General features: G+C 40.3%; 1 protein-coding gene across 1 annotated transcript in view; it reads left to right on the forward strand.

Moving 5' to 3' along the window:
* The window catches only part of LOC117530103 (astrotactin-2), a 362,187-nt gene that overhangs the window by 19,093 nt on the left and 323,633 nt on the right, over window positions 1-19,461 (forward strand). Inside the window, exon 3 of the mRNA XM_034193043.1 lies at window positions 12,982-13,066. Within this exon, the coding sequence (XP_034048934.1) occupies window positions 12,982-13,066 (85 nt within the window). The remainder of the gene's footprint in view (window positions 1-12,981; window positions 13,067-19,461) is intronic.

Here is a 19,461-nt window from a genome sequence, read left to right on the forward strand (position 1 = left end):
AAGTGTGGGAGGGGTGGAGGTTTGGACCAAACCCATACCTAAACGTGCCACCAATGTTGCATTTCATGGCGCTACATGGATCATATGTGGCTTGACGTAGATCATATGTGGCGACATGAGCCATTTGAGGCTGGACGGGGCTCAAATGATACCTGGCACATGCGAGGTACATAGAAGCACGTGGACGCTTCTTCGTAGCGGATACGTGATGGATTTATACGTGGCTCATCATTCAAATAATCACTGAAATTTCTCACAAATCCATACGTGGCTCATTATTCATGGCTTTATTATTCGGTGGGACTGAGGCTTTAGTAAAATTTTGTATAATTGTGACCGTGGTTGCTTTGAGTGACAGTGGCTGGGTCCAGCGATGCCTCCTCCAACCTTAAAGGAGTCACTCGCTGTTGTGTCTGTTTGGAGCATTTTATTACAAGCACCTGGAATAATCTGGCTTGTTGTGCAGTGAAACACCCAGACAGGTCATTTAAGAAGTTCCTGTTGCAGTTTTGACTCTGAGTGAAACGCTTGTCTTATTTAATGTATGCTAACGGCGTTAGCACTTTTAGCAGCTGTCGATAGATTCACTTAATGTACGATTACTGAGGAAATACATGGCATGTAACGTTTGCTGTCCACACCAACGTTACCCAGGCTAGCTGTGAGCTTGAGTTTTGTAGTCAGGAAGTGGGGTGTGTTCAGGTTTTTTAATCACACACAGAGCCACCCACGCTCCACCCCTTTATGCATGAATGAGTTCATGGCGAATCAGTGTGGGCGGGACTCTCAACATGGAAGGTGGTCCTTCGTTTTTTCCAGGTCTCTATAGAAAACCAGTGGATGACATCCAGCAGGCTCTGTCCAGTATATATAGTCTATGGTGCAAATACAGCAGGAGTGAAATCAGAGACAGCATTGCATTTGTGGTGCTGTAGTGTGTATCCGGAGAACATCTTTAAATTTCCGACAGAATTCAGAGGTGATTAAATGAATTAAGCTTACAGCATGTTATGATCAGTCAGCCATAGCTGTGGGCATGACTGCCATGAAGCCACTACATGAGAGGGTTACCGGAAAGCATTTAATTATCACTTAGAGCATTCATTAAGTTATCATCTCATTTATTAAAACAGCAACTTTTACAAGGCTCAGTTAAAGATAGAGGCATGTAATAAATAAAAGGTACATTTTGACTTTTTAAAACACAACAATCCAAGGATTTTGCAACACTGGCATGCGTATATAAGATGGGTGTTATCCTATTTCAGCTTAGACTTATGATATTGTCAGCCTGGGTTTTGATGACCCGGAGTTGTTTCTCGATCACACAGCATTGACTCGGGAAAAGGATGGATTTAGTAAACAAGGAGATTATGTATTTGATGCTGTTTATTTAGCCAGCCAGCCATCCAGTCAGTCAGTTATCAGGCAGATGGTATGTGGGATGTTGGTGAGGAACTTGACTTTGGGAGAAGGATGAGTTGATTAACTTCTATTGCAGATCCAGATCAAGAGGCAGATCTTGCCTTTAAGCTTTGATCTTTCATCCTAATTCTTGTGATTCTGACTCCTTTGTTCACCATCAATATTGCCATTGATCCATGATCTTTTAAGATCTGTACTTTGATCTTAATAACGTCGATCTTGGTTAAACTATGAGCGCTGAGGTCATATATCATCCACCCGGCATAAAGCATCATTGTTTATGTATATACAAGAGAGATGATGTTTTTGAAGATCAAAGCAAGGTACAACCTCCTTGACAAAATTCAGTGATAAGCGTTCAAGATCAAAGATGAGATCAAAGGAATAACTGACTTGTGATAAAGGAAGTACTGTTGGACCTCATTGGAGGCATGGAATGTCTGCCATTCTATTTTAATTGAATAAAGGCTTTCATAAAATGTAATCAAAATCCTTTCATCAGCTATTGTGATATCCTGGTTAAGGACAATCACACCCCTCCTTTTTGTTTGACAGAGATTGATATAATTTGTAATACTGTGGATTAATCAGTCAGTGACCACCTCCATGTCCGGCCTGTCAGACACTCATAAAAAAGCAAAGAGTGGGTGTAAATGACATTGATATGGCTCCTGTCTCTTCAGAATCCCAAGGTAACAGCAGCCCTGACTGCATTACAGCCACAGTGCATTAACAACTCGGTGACCATAAAGTTCAAGTTTAATGGTTGCTCAGCTCCCCGTGCCCTTGTGAGGTATTAGTTCTGTCTTTGTCTTTTTTAAGAAGCTGTTTTTATTAACTAATTCTGCACAGCTCCTGTTCATACATCATTTTGTGGCACACTCGACTTCTTTTGTCTGATACTTCAAAAACATAAATCTAACATTGAAAACCTTCCCTTTTTTAAATGCATGCACTATTTGACCCTGCTTTTTAAAGGCAAATAAATCTGCAGTACATGCAAAAGTGAACCTTGGAATGTGTGCAAAGGTTAGTTCATCCAGCAGAATGTGCCATCAGACAGATTTATCTGCCTGTTAATTGTTTGAACTTCAGTAAATGCACAAATGCAGAAAAGAGCTGACCTCATTACTTGTAATGCGCGTCTGTGATGTATCTGAAGTGCAAGGGTCCCTCGCTACATTCTGCAGCATGCACTCATACACATTACAATTGAGAACTGCATTTAACAAAACTATATGAAAATTTACCTTTTGATATTAGTTGGAACATCACAAGAGCAGGGCATGTCTGATTTATGTTCAAGGACTGTAGGAAAGAAAGTAACTTGGAAAACAGTAATGTATAAATGTCACTGAATATGTCTTGGACTTCATTTACATCAGTTATGAAGAAATACAAACAGTTTGGCACTCTATGGTAAATCTGTGTGGAGTAGACAGTTCTCAAAAACTGAGTGACTGTGCAACAAGCAGAAGAGTGAGGAAAGCCACCAAGACACCCAGACAACACAGAAGAAATTATAGGCATCTCATAATTATAGGCTTCTCTGGCTGTGATGAAGTGCTATAGAGGAGGATTTTCTTAAAAAGCAGACCTGAAATTTCAGCTACAATTTGCTAGGGGTGTAAAGATACACAAAAATCACAGTTCGGTACGTACCTCGGTTTTGAGGCCACGGTTCGGTTCATTTTCAGTACAGTATGGGAACAAAATGCAAAACCTAAATTTGCTTGTTGTTTAAATCAACAAATTATTTTAAATGATTAACATTACACAAACATTATACAAACAGGAAAATAAAATAATTGCAAAGTGCTGCCTGGTAATAACTTAAATAAAATGTTCTCAAATAAACAACAAATGTATGATATATATATATATATATATATATATATATATATATATATATATATATAAATTCCTAGTAAACAGCTTTGAACAAAACCTTTCCACAAGTAAAGTGCAGCACAACGGTTCCAGCATGAAGCCCTCTTCAATTTTATTCAACCTTCATATTTTTGGCAGAAAAATAAACTTGTCCAAAACTGCCGCAGTCTATAAGGAATTTTTAAGACAATTAATGTTAAAGAATCCCTTTACTTTTGTACAATTTATTTTATTTTCTACCTTTTTCTATTAACTGTTAATTTAATGTTTGTTAATATATCTTTTTAAATAAAGTTTTGAAAACAAAAACATTGTGGGAGGTGCAAAAAAGTGAGTAAAACCACCATAAACATATTTAGAACCACAAATAAACTTGATTCTTGCTTTGTTTATTTATTCTGCCATTAAAATTAGCCATCACTTATTAAAATAAAATAACTTCTCAAGGCCAGGGCTTCTCAAAGTCTGGGGATTATTTAATCACAGCGCAGCAAATGAGGTCAGTAGGCTGAGCGAGTTGAATGAGGAGGATTGTAAATATCCCTCCGCTCAGCGCTTTACAGGCTACAGTGGTCAGCGGAGGAGGGGGCAACCCGTTGCTGCTCGGTGACAACAGAGACTTTCACTTTCAGTCGGCAAACATCAGAAAAATCTCCAGTAACGCCAAGAAAAGTAGCTAGATTTGTCCCTAGTCGCTTTTGAGAAAATAAGTCATCAAGAGTGTTTGGAAAGTCACCAGATTTAGAGACAAAGTCGGCAAGTTGGCAACACTGAATGTAAACACACACAATACTAACTTATCCGTGCACAGCCCTGTACCGAACTGAACATCCTGTACCTAAACAGTTCAATACAAATACATGTACTGTCATACCCTTACAATTTGCTTGAAGGTACTTATGAGATGCAAGCCTAGATTTGATGTTTTAGTAAAAGAAAATCCTGAGGTATTTTTTGTATTTGCCATCAATGGCATAATGATATAAAATTGTGTGTGAAATACCAAGGGGCCCAATACTTTTGGAGGGTACTGTAAGTAGTTCAGTGGAATATGAGTTTGGCAACCATTATATAGAGCTGGGTTCAATGCCTGGTCATGCTATGTCTTTGTACCCTTTTTCTGCATTGTGTCAGACCACCAAACCATAATTGGTTCACAGCCTCGGCTGGTGAACTAACCTATGTTAGACTGGCATCCTATCGGGGGTGAATCATAGGCTCTCATCTGCTTCAGGCTATGGAATCAAGACATAAGCACAAGCACCAGTGTGCCTCAGAGACTACACAGAACTTTATCTCTTCTAACATCCCTAACACTAATCTTGCCCCTCCCAACTCCACCCAACCCTTGTATGTCCTCTTAATTTTAAAATTAATCCTTCCTCTTTCTACATCACTGAACTGAATGCATTCCCCCACAACCCCCGACCCAGAGGAGAAAATGGTTTTCTTCTGTCTCTTAATTCAGATTTTAGCCCTTTTCACCTTCCCAACCGAACACGCCCCTATTTCCCTGCTTCCGTCACCCCTCCCCAACCCCATCTTTTATCATTCATAGATTTTCTGAGCTCGCTTACTCCTGTTAAGGATCAGGGGGTAGCTAGAGCCTATTCCAGCAGTTACTGGGCAAGAGACAGGCCACCAATCTGTTTGTAAGGCCAGATACAACATAGACAAACCCATTCACACCTATGGCCAATTTTAAAGTTTCCACTTCACTTAGCCAGCATGTCTTTGGCAGTAGGAGGAAGCCGGAGCTCCCAGAGGGAATCCACCTAAACATGGGGAGAACATGTAAACTCCACACAAAAAGGACCAGGTGGGAAGTGAACCTGGAATCTTCTTGCTGTGAAGCAACAGTGTTAACCACTAAGGCACCATGCTGCCCCCATTTTTTTTACTTTGTTTATTTTAATAATTTTTTGTTATTTCCAAGCAATAATTCTCTTAAACTTTACATTTTTCAGTTGTGCAGACAGGTATTACATATCCACAATAACCAATTCATTTTTAATCTAGGGCTACCTTATCAGTGACGACAAAAATTGGGCTGCAATGGAAAAGGCATATTGCTGCAATGAGGTCATCTTGCAATATGTTATCAAAGCATGTCTTAACTGATTGACGTGCGTATTTTAATGCATGTTTCAAAATTACTGAATGTATGTATTGTATCGGTTTCTCAATCTTGGTCCTCAGGACCGAAGGTACTGGACAATTTCTATTTGTCCCTGCACTAATCAGCTCAGTCTGGTATGTTCAGCTTATCAACTGGTAATCAGTGAGCTGATCTCCTCTGATTAATTCAGGGACAAATTATTATTATTATTATTTTTTTTTTCCAGTACTTTGGGTCTCAAGGACCAATATTGGAAAGCAATGTTTTTGTTTAATTTGAATTATTCAAGACATCTGGATTTCCACTACTTCACATCATCATTTCATCACAATCCATAATACTAACATATATTAGTGGCGGGACGGGGGTGTTATAATTTTGTGAAAATGATTGTGCAACATAAACACTACAAAGCACATATTTATTGGTGTTTCATGGCAGTCTTGCTTTACTTGCTATTTTTTTTTTCAGCAAGGTAAACCTGCCTTAATGACATGTATGAAAATCCTCCTCCCCTCACTCCACACCTGCCCCCCCCCCCCCCCCCCCCCCCACACACACACACACACACTCCAAGAATAAGAGTTGCCCATATCCAATTACATTTTTCAACCATGCCCACATTGAGGTTGACATTTGTCAACAACAAGCAAAGTCTTGTCTGTGGCACGACTGAATACACAGTGCTCGTGTCTCCTTTTTGCAATTAATCAGAGGTGCTGTCGGGCAGAGTTTGATATGCAAATCATTACTCTTACTCTTGCATATGCAAGGAAAAAATCCCACATTGGGGCACTATTCTTAGCCAAGCATCTTGGAGTACTAATGAAAATAGACAATTCTTGCCTGTAGCAGACTGCAAGGGAGAAGAAGGAAAAACGGTTGTTCATCTTGCCTCCTTACCTCCTCCTAATGCATAACTGCCAACATGTGACCTAACTGCACATGTGCAAAATGGATTTTGTTAACCACAGCCTTCGGCATTGGGGAAGAATTAAACAGAACTCTGCTAACTGGCTTTGTAAGAAGTAGCAGTGGGAAATGGAAGTTTTTGAGTGTTCGTCCATGTTTGTATGCAAATCAAGTCATTTTTAGGGAACAAATGCAGGAATCATTGTTATTAAGAGAGTTAAGCTTTTTTAACCTTGAACACCTGTTTTTACTTAATGTCACACATTTCTGAGAACAGTTGTTTTAGTTTGTGGATCACGAGACTCCAGGTGAAAGAAATTAATTTTGTTCTAAATATAAGAACTTTAAAGTCTATTAATTCCACCAGAAAAGCAGTACATCTTGTACCACAAGGGAATATTCAAAGCCACAAAATGAATACACAACCAACTTTGACCAAAAGGTGCCCCTTATATACTTATGATGTTACAGACCTTTCTACAATATTATCATGCTTCATATTCTTTTACTGCATGCACCTGATTCCTTTCAGAATTTCTCATTTCCAGACTGGTCACTGTTTCTGTAACAATCTTGTACCTTCTAGAACCTTCCAGAATGATGTTTTTTGGAGTCTACTGTATTCCAAGACATACTACACATTTCATATTGTAATATGTAGAAACACTTTGAGCACTACCTTGACTATCTATAGCACACTGTTTAAAAGTGCATTAGCCAGGTTAGAGAGCATGTGCTGGTGCCGTATGTCCACCATACTGCAGACCCTCCTTGGGTCTTGCATGGTAACCAAGCAGGCAGGCTTTATGAAATTTGTGAAATTAATAGTCTTTCTGCTACAACCAGGTGAAACATGGACATCCCCTTGCCCTTCTCAACTCAGTGGGAATACAAAGTAATTCCAGAATTACCCAAGAGACCCAGTACCAAAGACACCTAGTCATTGTCTTAGGTCAAAGTCTCACAGCCATACAGTAAGACAGGAAGCACCAGGGGCCTCATGTACAAAGACTTGCATGGATTTCCTTCTGAAACATAGCATACGCTAAAACCCAGAAACTGGCGTAAGCACAAAAATATCCAGATGTATCAAAGTGTGCGAATGCATGGATCCAAGCGTGTTCCATTTGTACATCCCACTGAACATGGAATTGAGCGCACATGCCGACATTCCAAACTCCTCCCTCTCCATCCTTCTATTTAAATATGCAGATTCATTTAAATTGGACCTGGAACGTTGGATTCCCCTCTGTCCATGCTCACAGTGCGTCACTTTTGCCACATTTTGTTATGTTACATTCCAAAATGGATGAAATTCATTTTTCCCTCAAAATTCTACACAATACCCCATACTGACAATGTGAAAAAGTTGGTGATTTTTTGTTGTTGTTTTAGATTTTTACATTTTTTTTTTTTTTTTTTAAGAAAAAACTAAGAAATCACATGTACATAAGTATTCACAGTCTTTGCCTTGAAGCTCAAAACTGAGTTCAGGTGCATTCTGTTTCCACTGATCATTCCTGTGATGTTTCTGTAGTTTAATTGGAGACCACCTGGGTTAAAGTGAGTTGATTGGACATGATTTGGAAAGGCACACACTTGTCAACATTTAAGGTCCGCCAGTTGACAGTGCATGTTAGAGCACAAACCAAGCATAAAGTCAAAGGAATTGTCTGTAGACCTCAGAGACAGGATTGTCTTGAGGCACAAATCTGGGGAAGGGTACAGAAACATTTCTGCTGCATTGAAGGTCCCAATGAGCAAAGTGGGCTCCATCAGCCATAAATGGAAACACTTCAGATCCACCAGGACTCTTCCTAGAGCTGGCTAGAGCAATCCACCAATCAGGCCTGTATGAGAGAGTAACCAGACAGGAGCCACTCCTTAGTAAAAGCCACATGGCAGCCCGCCTGTAGTTTGTGAAAAGGCACCAGAAGGACTCTCAGACCATGAAAAACAAAATTCTCTGGTCTCATGAGACAAAGATTGGACTGTTTGGCATGAATAATATTAACAGCAGACGGGATGAGCAGACAGGATAAGTTCATCAATGAAATCACCTGGTGGAGTTGGTGGTTACAAAGAAACCTTCACCCTCTTTGCCCTTTCTGGAGTCAGGTTGACAACTATGCATCATGCTGTGGTTTTGGTTTTCAGCAGCAGGAACTGGGAGACTAGTCAGGATCGAGGGAAAGATGAATGCAGCAAAGTACAGAGACATCCTGCATGAAAACCTGCTCCAGAGCGCTCTTGACCTCAGACTGGGCGACTGTTCATTTTTCAGCAGGACAGTGACCCTAAGCACACAGCCAAGATATCAAAGGAGTGTCTTCAAGACAACTCTGTGAATGTCCTTGAGTGGCCCAGCCAGAACCCAAACCTGAATCTCATTGAACATCTCTGTAGAGATCTGAAAATGGCTGTGCACCGACGCTCTCCAACCAACCTGATGGAGCTTGAGAGGTGCTGCCAAGAGGAACGGGCAAAACTGGCCAAAGATAGGTGCACAAAGCTTGTGGCATCATATTCAAGAAGATTTGAGGCTGCATCGGTGCACTCTTTACCCATCCTTTACTGAGATATTTCCTGATTCAGCTGATCTAAATTGCACTTCGTATTTGCGTGATGTCTTATTTACATTCCAAATTTTCTCGAGGAAGCATTTCAAGAGCTCTTAGATTAAAGTGGCCACACAAACTTAACAACAAAAGAAATAAAAAACGTTTGCTTCTTCTCTTTCATTCCATGCTGGTGGTGCATGACTCCATAAGTGAGACTCGAGCCTATAAAACTAACCAATAAATTATTAAAGATGAGGTCATAAAATGTAAATGTGTTGCCTGGATGGCTGTTACACATTTTTCCACTGTTATGACTGCAGACAGGTCAACAGGAAGCAGTCAGCAGCATTTATTTCAGTCTTAAAGAGGCAATTCAGCATCTGGAATTCATTTAACAATTGTTTTTTTTTTTTTTTGCCACAAAACATTTGAAAGCCATTGCACATTCTCTGTGCCCTCTTTTTTTTTTATGTACACACGGCCATAAATGAGTAATATTTAAGACATTTGAACCATATCCTGTGTATATGCTTGTTTGCTCAGATTACTGTTCCTGTCACCAGGGAGTTTGCTTCTACTTCCATTTATATCTCAGCAATGTTACTCAATGTGCAAAAACTGGTTTAAATATAAAGTTGGAAACTATTCACTTGGAAAAAACTGCAGGGGCACTCATTGTAAAGGTGCTGAGGGGCTGCAGCATCCCCATCTGGCAACGGGTTGTACCTGCAAGCTAAACAAGTTTACCGAACATCAGTTTTTTTTAACTTGCTGCTGTTTAAAAAATCTGTTGCAGTTAATCATCTGCTGCAGTGTTTGTAATCTAAATCCATCAACTATTTTTATTACATTAACATAGTAATATAAAGCAACTAGGACGTTGACCTGCGGGGAACCATGGGTTATAGATGTGGTTGTTTGTACTATGTACGGAGGATAGCTGACTTTTGGGGGAAACCTGTTTCCAGTCTTTATTGAAGGTTTAATCTGTTTTTATTTGTGTTCAAGTTTCTAAAATGAATTTTTGTCATCAATAAGCTTTTCTGAGGCTACTTAACCAGTACAATATTCCATATAAAGAAATTATGAATAACTGTTTTATAGTTAAAGTTTAAAAGTTTAAGTTCAGAATCGCAAATTACAGTGACAATAAAGGCGATTCTGATTCTGATAAAGAAATTATGAATAACTGTTTTATAGTTAGTTTAAAGTTTTATATTTGCATGACAGTGTTCACATTAGATCAATTTGATGTAATTTATTTAAATTTATTTAACTTATATAGTGCCAAATCACAACAAAGTTGCCTCAAGGCGCTTCACTCAAGTAAGGTCTAACCTTACCAACCCCTAGAGCAAGCACACAGGTGACAGTGGTAAGGAAAAAAACTCCCTTTGAGGAAGAAATTTCAAGCAGAACAGACTCAAAGGGGTGACCCTCTGCCTAGGCCATGCTAAGTGGGCTGCATTTACATTGTGCTTTTCCATCTGCATCACAAACTCAAAGTGCTCTACAAATAATGCCTCACATTGGCCCTGATGTGAGGATGCTGCCATACGTGGTACTCACTACACACCGGGAGCAACTTTGGGATTAAGGACCTTGCCCAAGGGCCCTTAGCAATTTTCCAGTCAGGATGGGATTAGAATCGAGGATCCTCTGGTCTTAAACACAACGCTTTAACCACCATCACCTCCCCACCGACACAATTGACAATACGAATATACAGGAAATTTTGGGAGTCTGTGCTGGTGCACAGGGCTGGAGGCCTGCAGAAGAAGGCATCCACTCCCAGCTCTGGATGGAGCTGCACCTCAAACAGAGAGGACAAAAACAGAATCAGGCAACAGATACAGTATCATTTGTCAGCATTAAGCAACAAGAAAAACCGAAGAAATGCAATGGTGATCGCCAACCACTAGCCCTAAGCTTCACTAAAATACCCACTAACTAATGGGTATATAACTAATGACTAATGAGCCACATTGCGTGAATTTTTTTTTTTTTTTTTTTTTGTGAGAATAGTGACTTTTAGAGGCAGAATATTCAGCTAACGAGGCTCATCTCTGAGTTCAAAATTTAGCAAAAATAGTGAGTGGAGGTCAATATGTGTACGAGGTACTACGAGGACAAACAAGGATGTTAGAGGCATGTTAGTGGTAAGTACGAGGCTGTTAGAGGCCCATTTTCCGAGTGTCTGGTGGCTACAAGGACTGGACAGGCTACCTTGTAGATTTTTAACATCTGTTTTGTGTAATTCCTTCAGAATAACATCATATATGTGACGCATTGTTCGAATATCACTGAAATTTCTGACAAATCCTTATGTGGGTCATTATTCATGGATTTATTATTTGGTCTGACCAGGGCTTAAATTGGCAACACCAAGATTGTAGCAGACAGGATGTTGTGGTGTAGTTTGAAAACGAGAGCCACTCAAAAGCAATCAAATTTGTCTCTGCAGCTTTTGGTGGCCCACACTGTTCAGAAATATGACTTTCCTACACAGCAAAGATGTAAAGCAAGATGAGTCAAATGAATAATTTATACATTAGACATCAGTGTGTTTGTGTGAATGGGTGAATGTGAGGCATAATTGTAAAGCACTTTGAGCTTGAAAAGTGCTAGATTTTTTTTATTGTATCCACATGTAATCACCAATATTTTAACTCATAGCTGTAATTTAATTACATACTTTTTAGTAACTGCAAGGGATCACAATAACATTTATTTTGTAATGTAGTTAAGTAACTCGGTTAGGGCCCTGTCCCACTGGCGTTTAGCAGGATTTGCGCATGAAATGAGGAGACAAAAGCTGAGCGTCCGCAACAAAGGTGGGCGGAAATGACAAATGTCCTGGTGTGGATCAGCGAAGAGAGGAAGAAAAGCGGATATAACAGGGAACAGAAGCGAAGGCGACCGCGGAGGCGCCCCCATGAGGGGCACAGCGGCCGTGATGCACTCGCTTCATCCGTGCCCACTCTGTCTGCATGCGCGACATACCATTTGCGACCGTGATGTGGCCATGCTGGGCACGCGTCATATCTGTTTTGCACGCTGTCCCGGTCCACCGCCAAGCCGCGCCAACCCGTCGGTTGCGGATATCAGAGGATGACAGGGGATATGCGGCGCGTTGGTTGTGTATGTCCTGCGTATGTCTTCAGTATGTGTTCAGGCAGTGATGCGGATCTCATCCGCAACAGGATTTTTGAGCCGCTCCAAAATCCTGGCTGCGGACATGTGTGCCTCTGCGGATGATCACGGACGTGTTCGGATGGCGGCCGACTCATACAGGAATGTTACACGGTTATTGCGGTTGTTTGGTGGATGTGGGCCACTTTTGTGCGCATTCCATCCGCAAATCCTCCTAAACGCCAGTGGGACAGGGCCCTTACATGTAACTAGTGACTTCTCAACACTACAGATGACGTGCATACCCACGTATGCCCCGAAAATTTAAAATTTGCAACAGCAGGTTTTTCTAAATGGCTCCTGATACTTAATAAATGTGTTTTTGTACAATTGCGCAGCTCCTTGGATGTCTCTACCATTTTCATGCATGTCTTGTATCTTCTTTGAGTTTTCCCGGGATGTTGTTTTTCGGGTTACCAGCCTGGTGCATTAGAGGATAGTGGAATGTAGTCTGTTTGGACACTCATTCGAGTGCCATTCGACGGCAGCGACTACTACTACTACTACTACAGTAAATGCCTACTGGGTATTGCCTTTGCCTGTTACATGCTAAGATAGTATGAGTAGCCTTTTTGTCACATACCACAGGTGCAAGCTAAAGCAATGCTCCAGGGCTTTAAGCTGCAATTTGTTGTCAACAAATCATCAAAGAATCCCCTCAAAGAAAATAAGTCAGATGACAGTGAAGAAGTGATGCAAATGTGGTCTGATAATGCTCACTGGTGTGGAACAGCTGGTAAATTAGACGGCATGGCAGCTGATTATTTGATACGTCTGTGAAGGAGCAGGGCACAAATGGGTCACACACATCAAATTGTTCAGGCATTCAGAATACAAAAAATAGCTGACACTATGCCCCTTCCTGTTTTCTGTCGGCCACAGGAGAATGCAGCTGTCATGAAGGTTATTCCCCTGATCCCGACCATAAACACCTCTGTGTTCGGAGCGACTGGGGTCGCAACGAAGGGTAAGTTGTCATGTCCTACTTGTGTTTAAAAGTCTTTGCTGTGGTCTCCACAGTCTGAACTCGCACGTGTATTACCACACAATAATAAAAAACAAGTAGTTTACTTTGATGGATTTGTCCATACAATTTAAAAAATAGATCAAAAGCAAACTGATGTTCATCTGCTGGCAAATTATGGTTCTTTTCAGTGGTGGCTGGACACCATGGGGCATCAGATTATTGTCCCTCCTGAAGTTTAAATTTTATTTTATTTTTTTAATTAATTGAATTTCATCAGTGGAGTTTAAGGGATAACGAAAGCCGTTGTTGACATATGTCAGTGTTTATTTCAAATCGATACTCCTCCTGTTCCTATTGGCTCAACCTGAATTTTCCATCCTGCAAATAAAGCCCATAACGCCACAAACTAATGGAGCCAGAAGTGAGAATCTCCATCTATAATTAAAACAGAAAGGGGAAATAATGAAAAACACATTAAAACTTCAAATTGGTACTCCTCCAAGAGTTCTAACTGGATCAGTCTGAAATTTATACCATTCAAACAAGGCCTTCGGGCCAAAAAATAACAGAGCCAGAAATTTAAATTTCCATCTGCAGTTTCCTCAGGAAGTGGAAATATTGGAAATCAGGTTAAATCTTGTTGTCTGTACTCCTCCTTGGGTTCTTATTGGATCTGTCTGTTTTTTTTTTCCATGCAAACCAGCACCATAGGGCCACAATTTAACACAGTCAGAATTTTGAATTTCCATTAACATTTTCCCAGAGAAAGTAGAAAAAGTTAAATTTGCACCCAAACCACAAAAGGCTACACCTCCTGTTGTTTTCAGTGCATAAGTCTGAACTTTTACCAAGCAAACTAGGCCATTGTGGTGATAAATAGGAAAACAAACAAACAAAAAAATCATTCCTGTTCAAGTTGTAGAACCATTATCCTTTTGGTCAGTCCAAGAGCAATCGGGTGCATTATTCTGAGTGGCAGGGGCGTAGGCAGAAATCATAAAACGGGTGGGCCCAGAAAAAATCAGACGGGCCCAACCTTTGGGGTTGTAGGTAAGGTGTAGGAATTATAACACACTGCTTGAAAAAGTGTGCCTCGTTTGGACATCCCAAGCAACGTTATCACTTAGCCTACAGCACTGGCAAAGTGAGCACACAGACGCAACACGTCAGACACAAGTACTCTTCACGGATAATGCAAGCTGCAGTGCAGCGCCACACACACACACACACACACATTCAGTGCAAGTCTGGTAGCCTACTTGGCTCGGCCTAAACCCAAAACGTCAGTAGGTATTTAAATAAGGCATTGTTTCAAAAATGAATTCCAAGTTTAATGATGAACACATCTCAGCCAACTGCACAGACGCTGTGTGCACAGTTATACAGACGCAAAGTGTCAGACACAAGCACCCCATGGACAATGCAAGCAGCAACACAACGCTTAGTCATGTAAAGTCCTTTAAAATAAAAATTCAAAATATATCCGCAACATGAAAACAGGTTGGCTCGGCGGCCAAATTATGAAATTGATAAACAGTAGAAACCATGGCTCAGCGGCCAAATTAAAAACCATCAGAACGGACACCAACATGATTCGTGGCAGTTGCAATATAATATTAACAATTAGGCCTATTTAGAAGAAAAAAGTAATTAATGGTCTCACACTTACATTTGATGAATCCTTTTAATGCTACAGCAGGAGACGACAGGGTTTTTTGTTGAACTCTCTTATCACGTCATCATAGTCCAACAATTGATCAGTTCTCTTTCAAGGGAGAGTGCAGTCTGTGAGTCAACATGGATGTTCTGGTGGACGATTTTATCCATTTAACAGTAGAAAACAGCCGTTAGACGGTGCATGTTGTTATTGGCATTGTGATGAGGGCCCGCAGAAGACTATTTATTTGAGGAAAAATGTGCTCCCTCGTTTATCGCAGGAGTTACGTTCAAAAATAACCTGCGATAAACGAAATCCGGCGAAGTAGTCAGCGTTAGTTTTTACAATTATTATAGATGTTTTAAGGCTGTAAAACCCCTCACTACACACTTTATACACTTTTCTCAAACAGGCATTAACATTTTCTCACTTTTCTCTCTTGTGTAAACACTCTCTTTTTTCTTCTGGGCAAGAAGATTATAAACAGACACACGCAGAACTCTCCCTTCGCTCACTGCCTCCGGAGGTACGGATGCGGGACCCACAAAGAATCCAAGTCCTCTCTCGGTGGCCACAGAGCTCTGCTGCTGCGGTCAACATCCGCATCAAAACAGCGAGTGTATCTCTGGACCTGTTGCCAGATGTGGCGCAATTCCGCACAGCAGACAGGAGGAGGTGGCCCGCTGCTGCATTTACCGAGCCCGCAGAAAGTGCATCGGAGGCAGTGAGAGCAATCACGGTGATGCCGACCAGTGCCGCGAACGGCCCACCTGATAAGGACACAGAACACAATGCGCCGTTAAAAAAAAAAAAGCATGCAAAATTGCACTAAAAAATCCGCGAAACTTCGAGACCGCGAAAGGTGAACTGCGTTATAGCAAGGACCACTGTACTCTGAAAATGAATTAATAAAAATCACAGAAGATGAATCAGATTTTTTTGACAAAATTTATTAATTGTCGCTCAGTGCTAATGCAATACCATATCATAGGAATACAATGAGGCAACAACAGGTGACTGTCGAGTGTCGACTCAGCCTTCTCACTGGATGGGACGGGCCTGGCTGACAAGTGGGCGGGCCCAGGCCCATCCAGGCCCACCGTTGGCTACGCGTAAGCTGAGTGGTACAGTTACTTAACAAAAATCAGTTTTTTAACAGATTGAAAAGAATGGATCTGTTGTAAGAAAGTTCAAATTTCTTCTATCTCAGCAGAGCTTTCTGCCTGACAGATCTGCTTACTTTCTTGTTTAATGTAAACTAACTTACCAGTATCTAACTGCACTTTATTGTCATTATACATTTTATTAATATTATCCTTTCTTCTTATCTTATATTGTACAAAGAGATTTTCTGTTGCACTGTCCTGTAGGATTTTATCTTGTGTATATAGTTGGTACCTATATCTTCTTATAACTATTTTATACTTTACTTCTTTTATTTATTTATTTATTTAACTATTTGTTTGCACTGAAAAAGGAGAAGCTCTCCAATCTCATTGTGCATTTTGTATAATGACAGTAGCATTAGTTAGTTAACTCTCCTGTATCAGGTAGTTTGATCAAATTAAATAAACAAATAAAATTGGGGAGTGGGGGTGGGCGATAAATCAATGCCAGCAGCACTTAATTCCTCCTTTCCAGTTTGTCAATCTCACAGATGTGTGGGTGTGTTGTTTTATCAAGCCTTGATTTATAATTTTTCAGCTCAGGGCCAGCTGGCTCTTAAGAATTTTAAGGAGCAGCTAAAAAAAAAAAAAAAAAAAAGATTGTTTAAAAAACTACTTGTCACAGAAAATACAGTCTTTTTTAATGAAAGTGTACTCAAAGACAAGGATTGGTGAGTTGTAACATCATTGTGGTGCATGGGTGCAACACTATATTTGAGTATTTGCATATTCACTGTCAGAATTGCCCCAGTCATCACTGACTGATCTCTTCAAAGTTTACCTCCATGCACCCTGGTAAAGCATGACCACAAAAAGGAGGCTGTGCCAAACGTGCCCCACAGGACCGTTATTGCGTCCCCTGATTCAGGTGCAACACAATGGCTGACTTAAGATGCTGCTGTCCTAGAAACATCATGGAAATCACATTAAGAATCACAAAGTTTTCTGTTGTTTTTTTATTTTCATTGCACTCAACTCAGATGTCTGGTGTGAACAGGACTGATTGAAAAGGAGAATTAAAGTCACCAAAGGATCACACAAATGGAGAATTTCATGAAAAATTCTGGAGTTGGAGAATAGTGTCTGGTCAAAATCTGTGGAGTAGATGTCAGAAACTGACACCTTCTGTTGAAAGGTCTGACTGCTAACTTTAACTGATGCAGACAACAGCTGGGGTTTTTGTAACATACCCACTGACTGGGACTGTGCAATATCACAAAAATAAAAAATAAAAACATCATCACGATATCGGTCATTTCATATCCCAATATGTGTGGCAGGTGCATGTATGAATTCCGGCCCAATCTGAACCGGCAGTAGGGATCTAAATAGTTGCATCCAAAAACCAAATCATTAAGAATTGTCCGTCCCCATCACTGACCTGCAGCAGCCGGAGGAGGAAAAAAAAGATCCAGAACCCACTCCAGATGAAAAAATTATCACCATCCAGGAAGGAATCACACGTCAAATGTTTTTTTTCTGCAAACGCAACAGATTGCAGCATTGTCTCAACAGTGTAGGAACTGTACTTTCTTTTTGTGACATCACTGGTAGGAGTCGCTCCATAAGGAGTCAAATTACCGGTATATTGTCCGTCAGCACACACGCACGAGCAGAAGGCTGCCATTTGGACCCACGACTGCTCACACGGAAAATCAGCCAGGCAGCGATGCCTGGTGACTAACATATGTGACCCAGTCTTTAAACAAAACCAGCTGTATTTAAGGCAGGCATTTAATCAAGGAAATACAGTAGGCCTATCAATGTTCTGTTTTGGCGGCGTTCATCCTTGACCCAAAATACATAAGCATACCAAATGGCAAATGTCAGCTCTTCCCAGTTTGTCCGTGAACTAAGTTATATGCACACATGCACGCACACACGCATACACATACACAGAGGCCACTTTTCAGGGGTAGACATTGACCACTTCTACTGGCCCACAGAGCCAGTAGCTTTGAGAAGTTACTGGCTCCACCAAAATTCTATTGACCCAGGCGTACATGCGAGACACAAACTACAGCCGCCGAAAATGTTAGATTTTAATGCAATTTGTGCATTCTCATGCATTAGAAGGCTGAAGTAAATGAACACTAAGACTACACAAAATTGCCATTAGTTTACACCTTTTTTCCATTTCATATTTTGTTTCAATGTGTTTATGTTTGAACTTTCTTTGTACATAGGTTTTTGTGTTACTTATTTATATGCTATTCATTGTTGAGCATGTCAGTAAACACTTGTGCAGAATGACATTGTTAAATTGTTACAGTTTTACCTATTATTTTTGTTTGATTACCGCCACCAACTATTTGGATATGGAGCATTAATGGATTCTGACGTATGCTATATTCATAAGGAATTGTGGAGATGAGGGAGAGGAGGAAAAAAAGTGGGGGAAATTGTAAACAAACAATGTAAACAAATTCAACTTTGCCGCCAGAAAAAAATGGTCAAATAAGTAGAATTTTGTGAATATTTGTAGTGGCCCGAGCAGGCCATCATTTAATAAATTGTACTGGCCCATAGCAGCCAGAACATGGGCCAAATTGCTGCCAGGCCAACCAACAAATGGCAATGTTGAGCCCTGCTTTTAATATATAGATGATTTACTGCTCCCTGCTGGAATGGCATGTGAGTCCAGCATTTAATTATCAACGTCCATCATTCACTGTTGTTAACTAATATTCCTAATTTTTCCAAAAATATTAGTCCTATCAACTTTATGTTTTTGCGCTGTTCATCCTTGACCTAAATACATAAGCATACCAAACGGCAAATGTCAGCTATCCCCAGTTTGTCCATGATTAAAACCATACACACGCGCATGCACACTTACACAGAGGCCACTTGGTTATTAATATATATTGCACTTTAAGTATAAATAATAGCCATTTTTTGTATTTACTTTCAAGAGTGAAACCACAGATCGTAATCAACTTGATCATAAATGTTCTATTTTTGCTGCTGAAACTGCAGCAGGAGAGATGCTGTAAAGAAACAAGAGAAGAGCAGCGGTATCACATCTCATTTTTGCACTCCTTAGTTCCATCTTTGATACACCCCAATGCGGATGAGAGTCTGCAATGGAGACAAATGTTTCATCACAACCGTATTAACAAACATGACAGTACTTACAGTGGTTTTTCCTTTTTGCCTGTATGTTTCCTCTTCAGATGTTTGTGCAAAAAGCTAATGCTGTTGTTTTCCAATAAAGGCTTGTGCAATGATGATATTTTAACACCACTTTTACGAAATCTTCATTGATGAAATATATAACTGGAAAAGTGGCCTCTTATTCACGAAATGCAAAACAATGCGGGTACATTTTGACTAATCATCTTGTAATGAATGTCCCTTTACTTCTACTTTCTGAATATGAATTATGTGCAGTAAAATACAGAACAATATGCAAGTAGTGTAAAAGGTTTTGCCACAAACGCAACTCACTGGCTTCTAAAGGGGTTTCATGGCTACTGATGTTTTCCTAGTTGAGAGGTTTTTTGTAAGAGGAGTTAACCAGTCGCTGTTTCTTTAACCTCCCACCATCTTGAAAATCTTCCAGTTCCTCA

This window comes from Thalassophryne amazonica, chromosome 17 (assembly GCF_902500255.1).
Source record: "Thalassophryne amazonica chromosome 17, fThaAma1.1, whole genome shotgun sequence".
NCBI lineage: Eukaryota > Metazoa > Chordata > Actinopteri > Batrachoidiformes > Batrachoididae > Thalassophryne > Thalassophryne amazonica.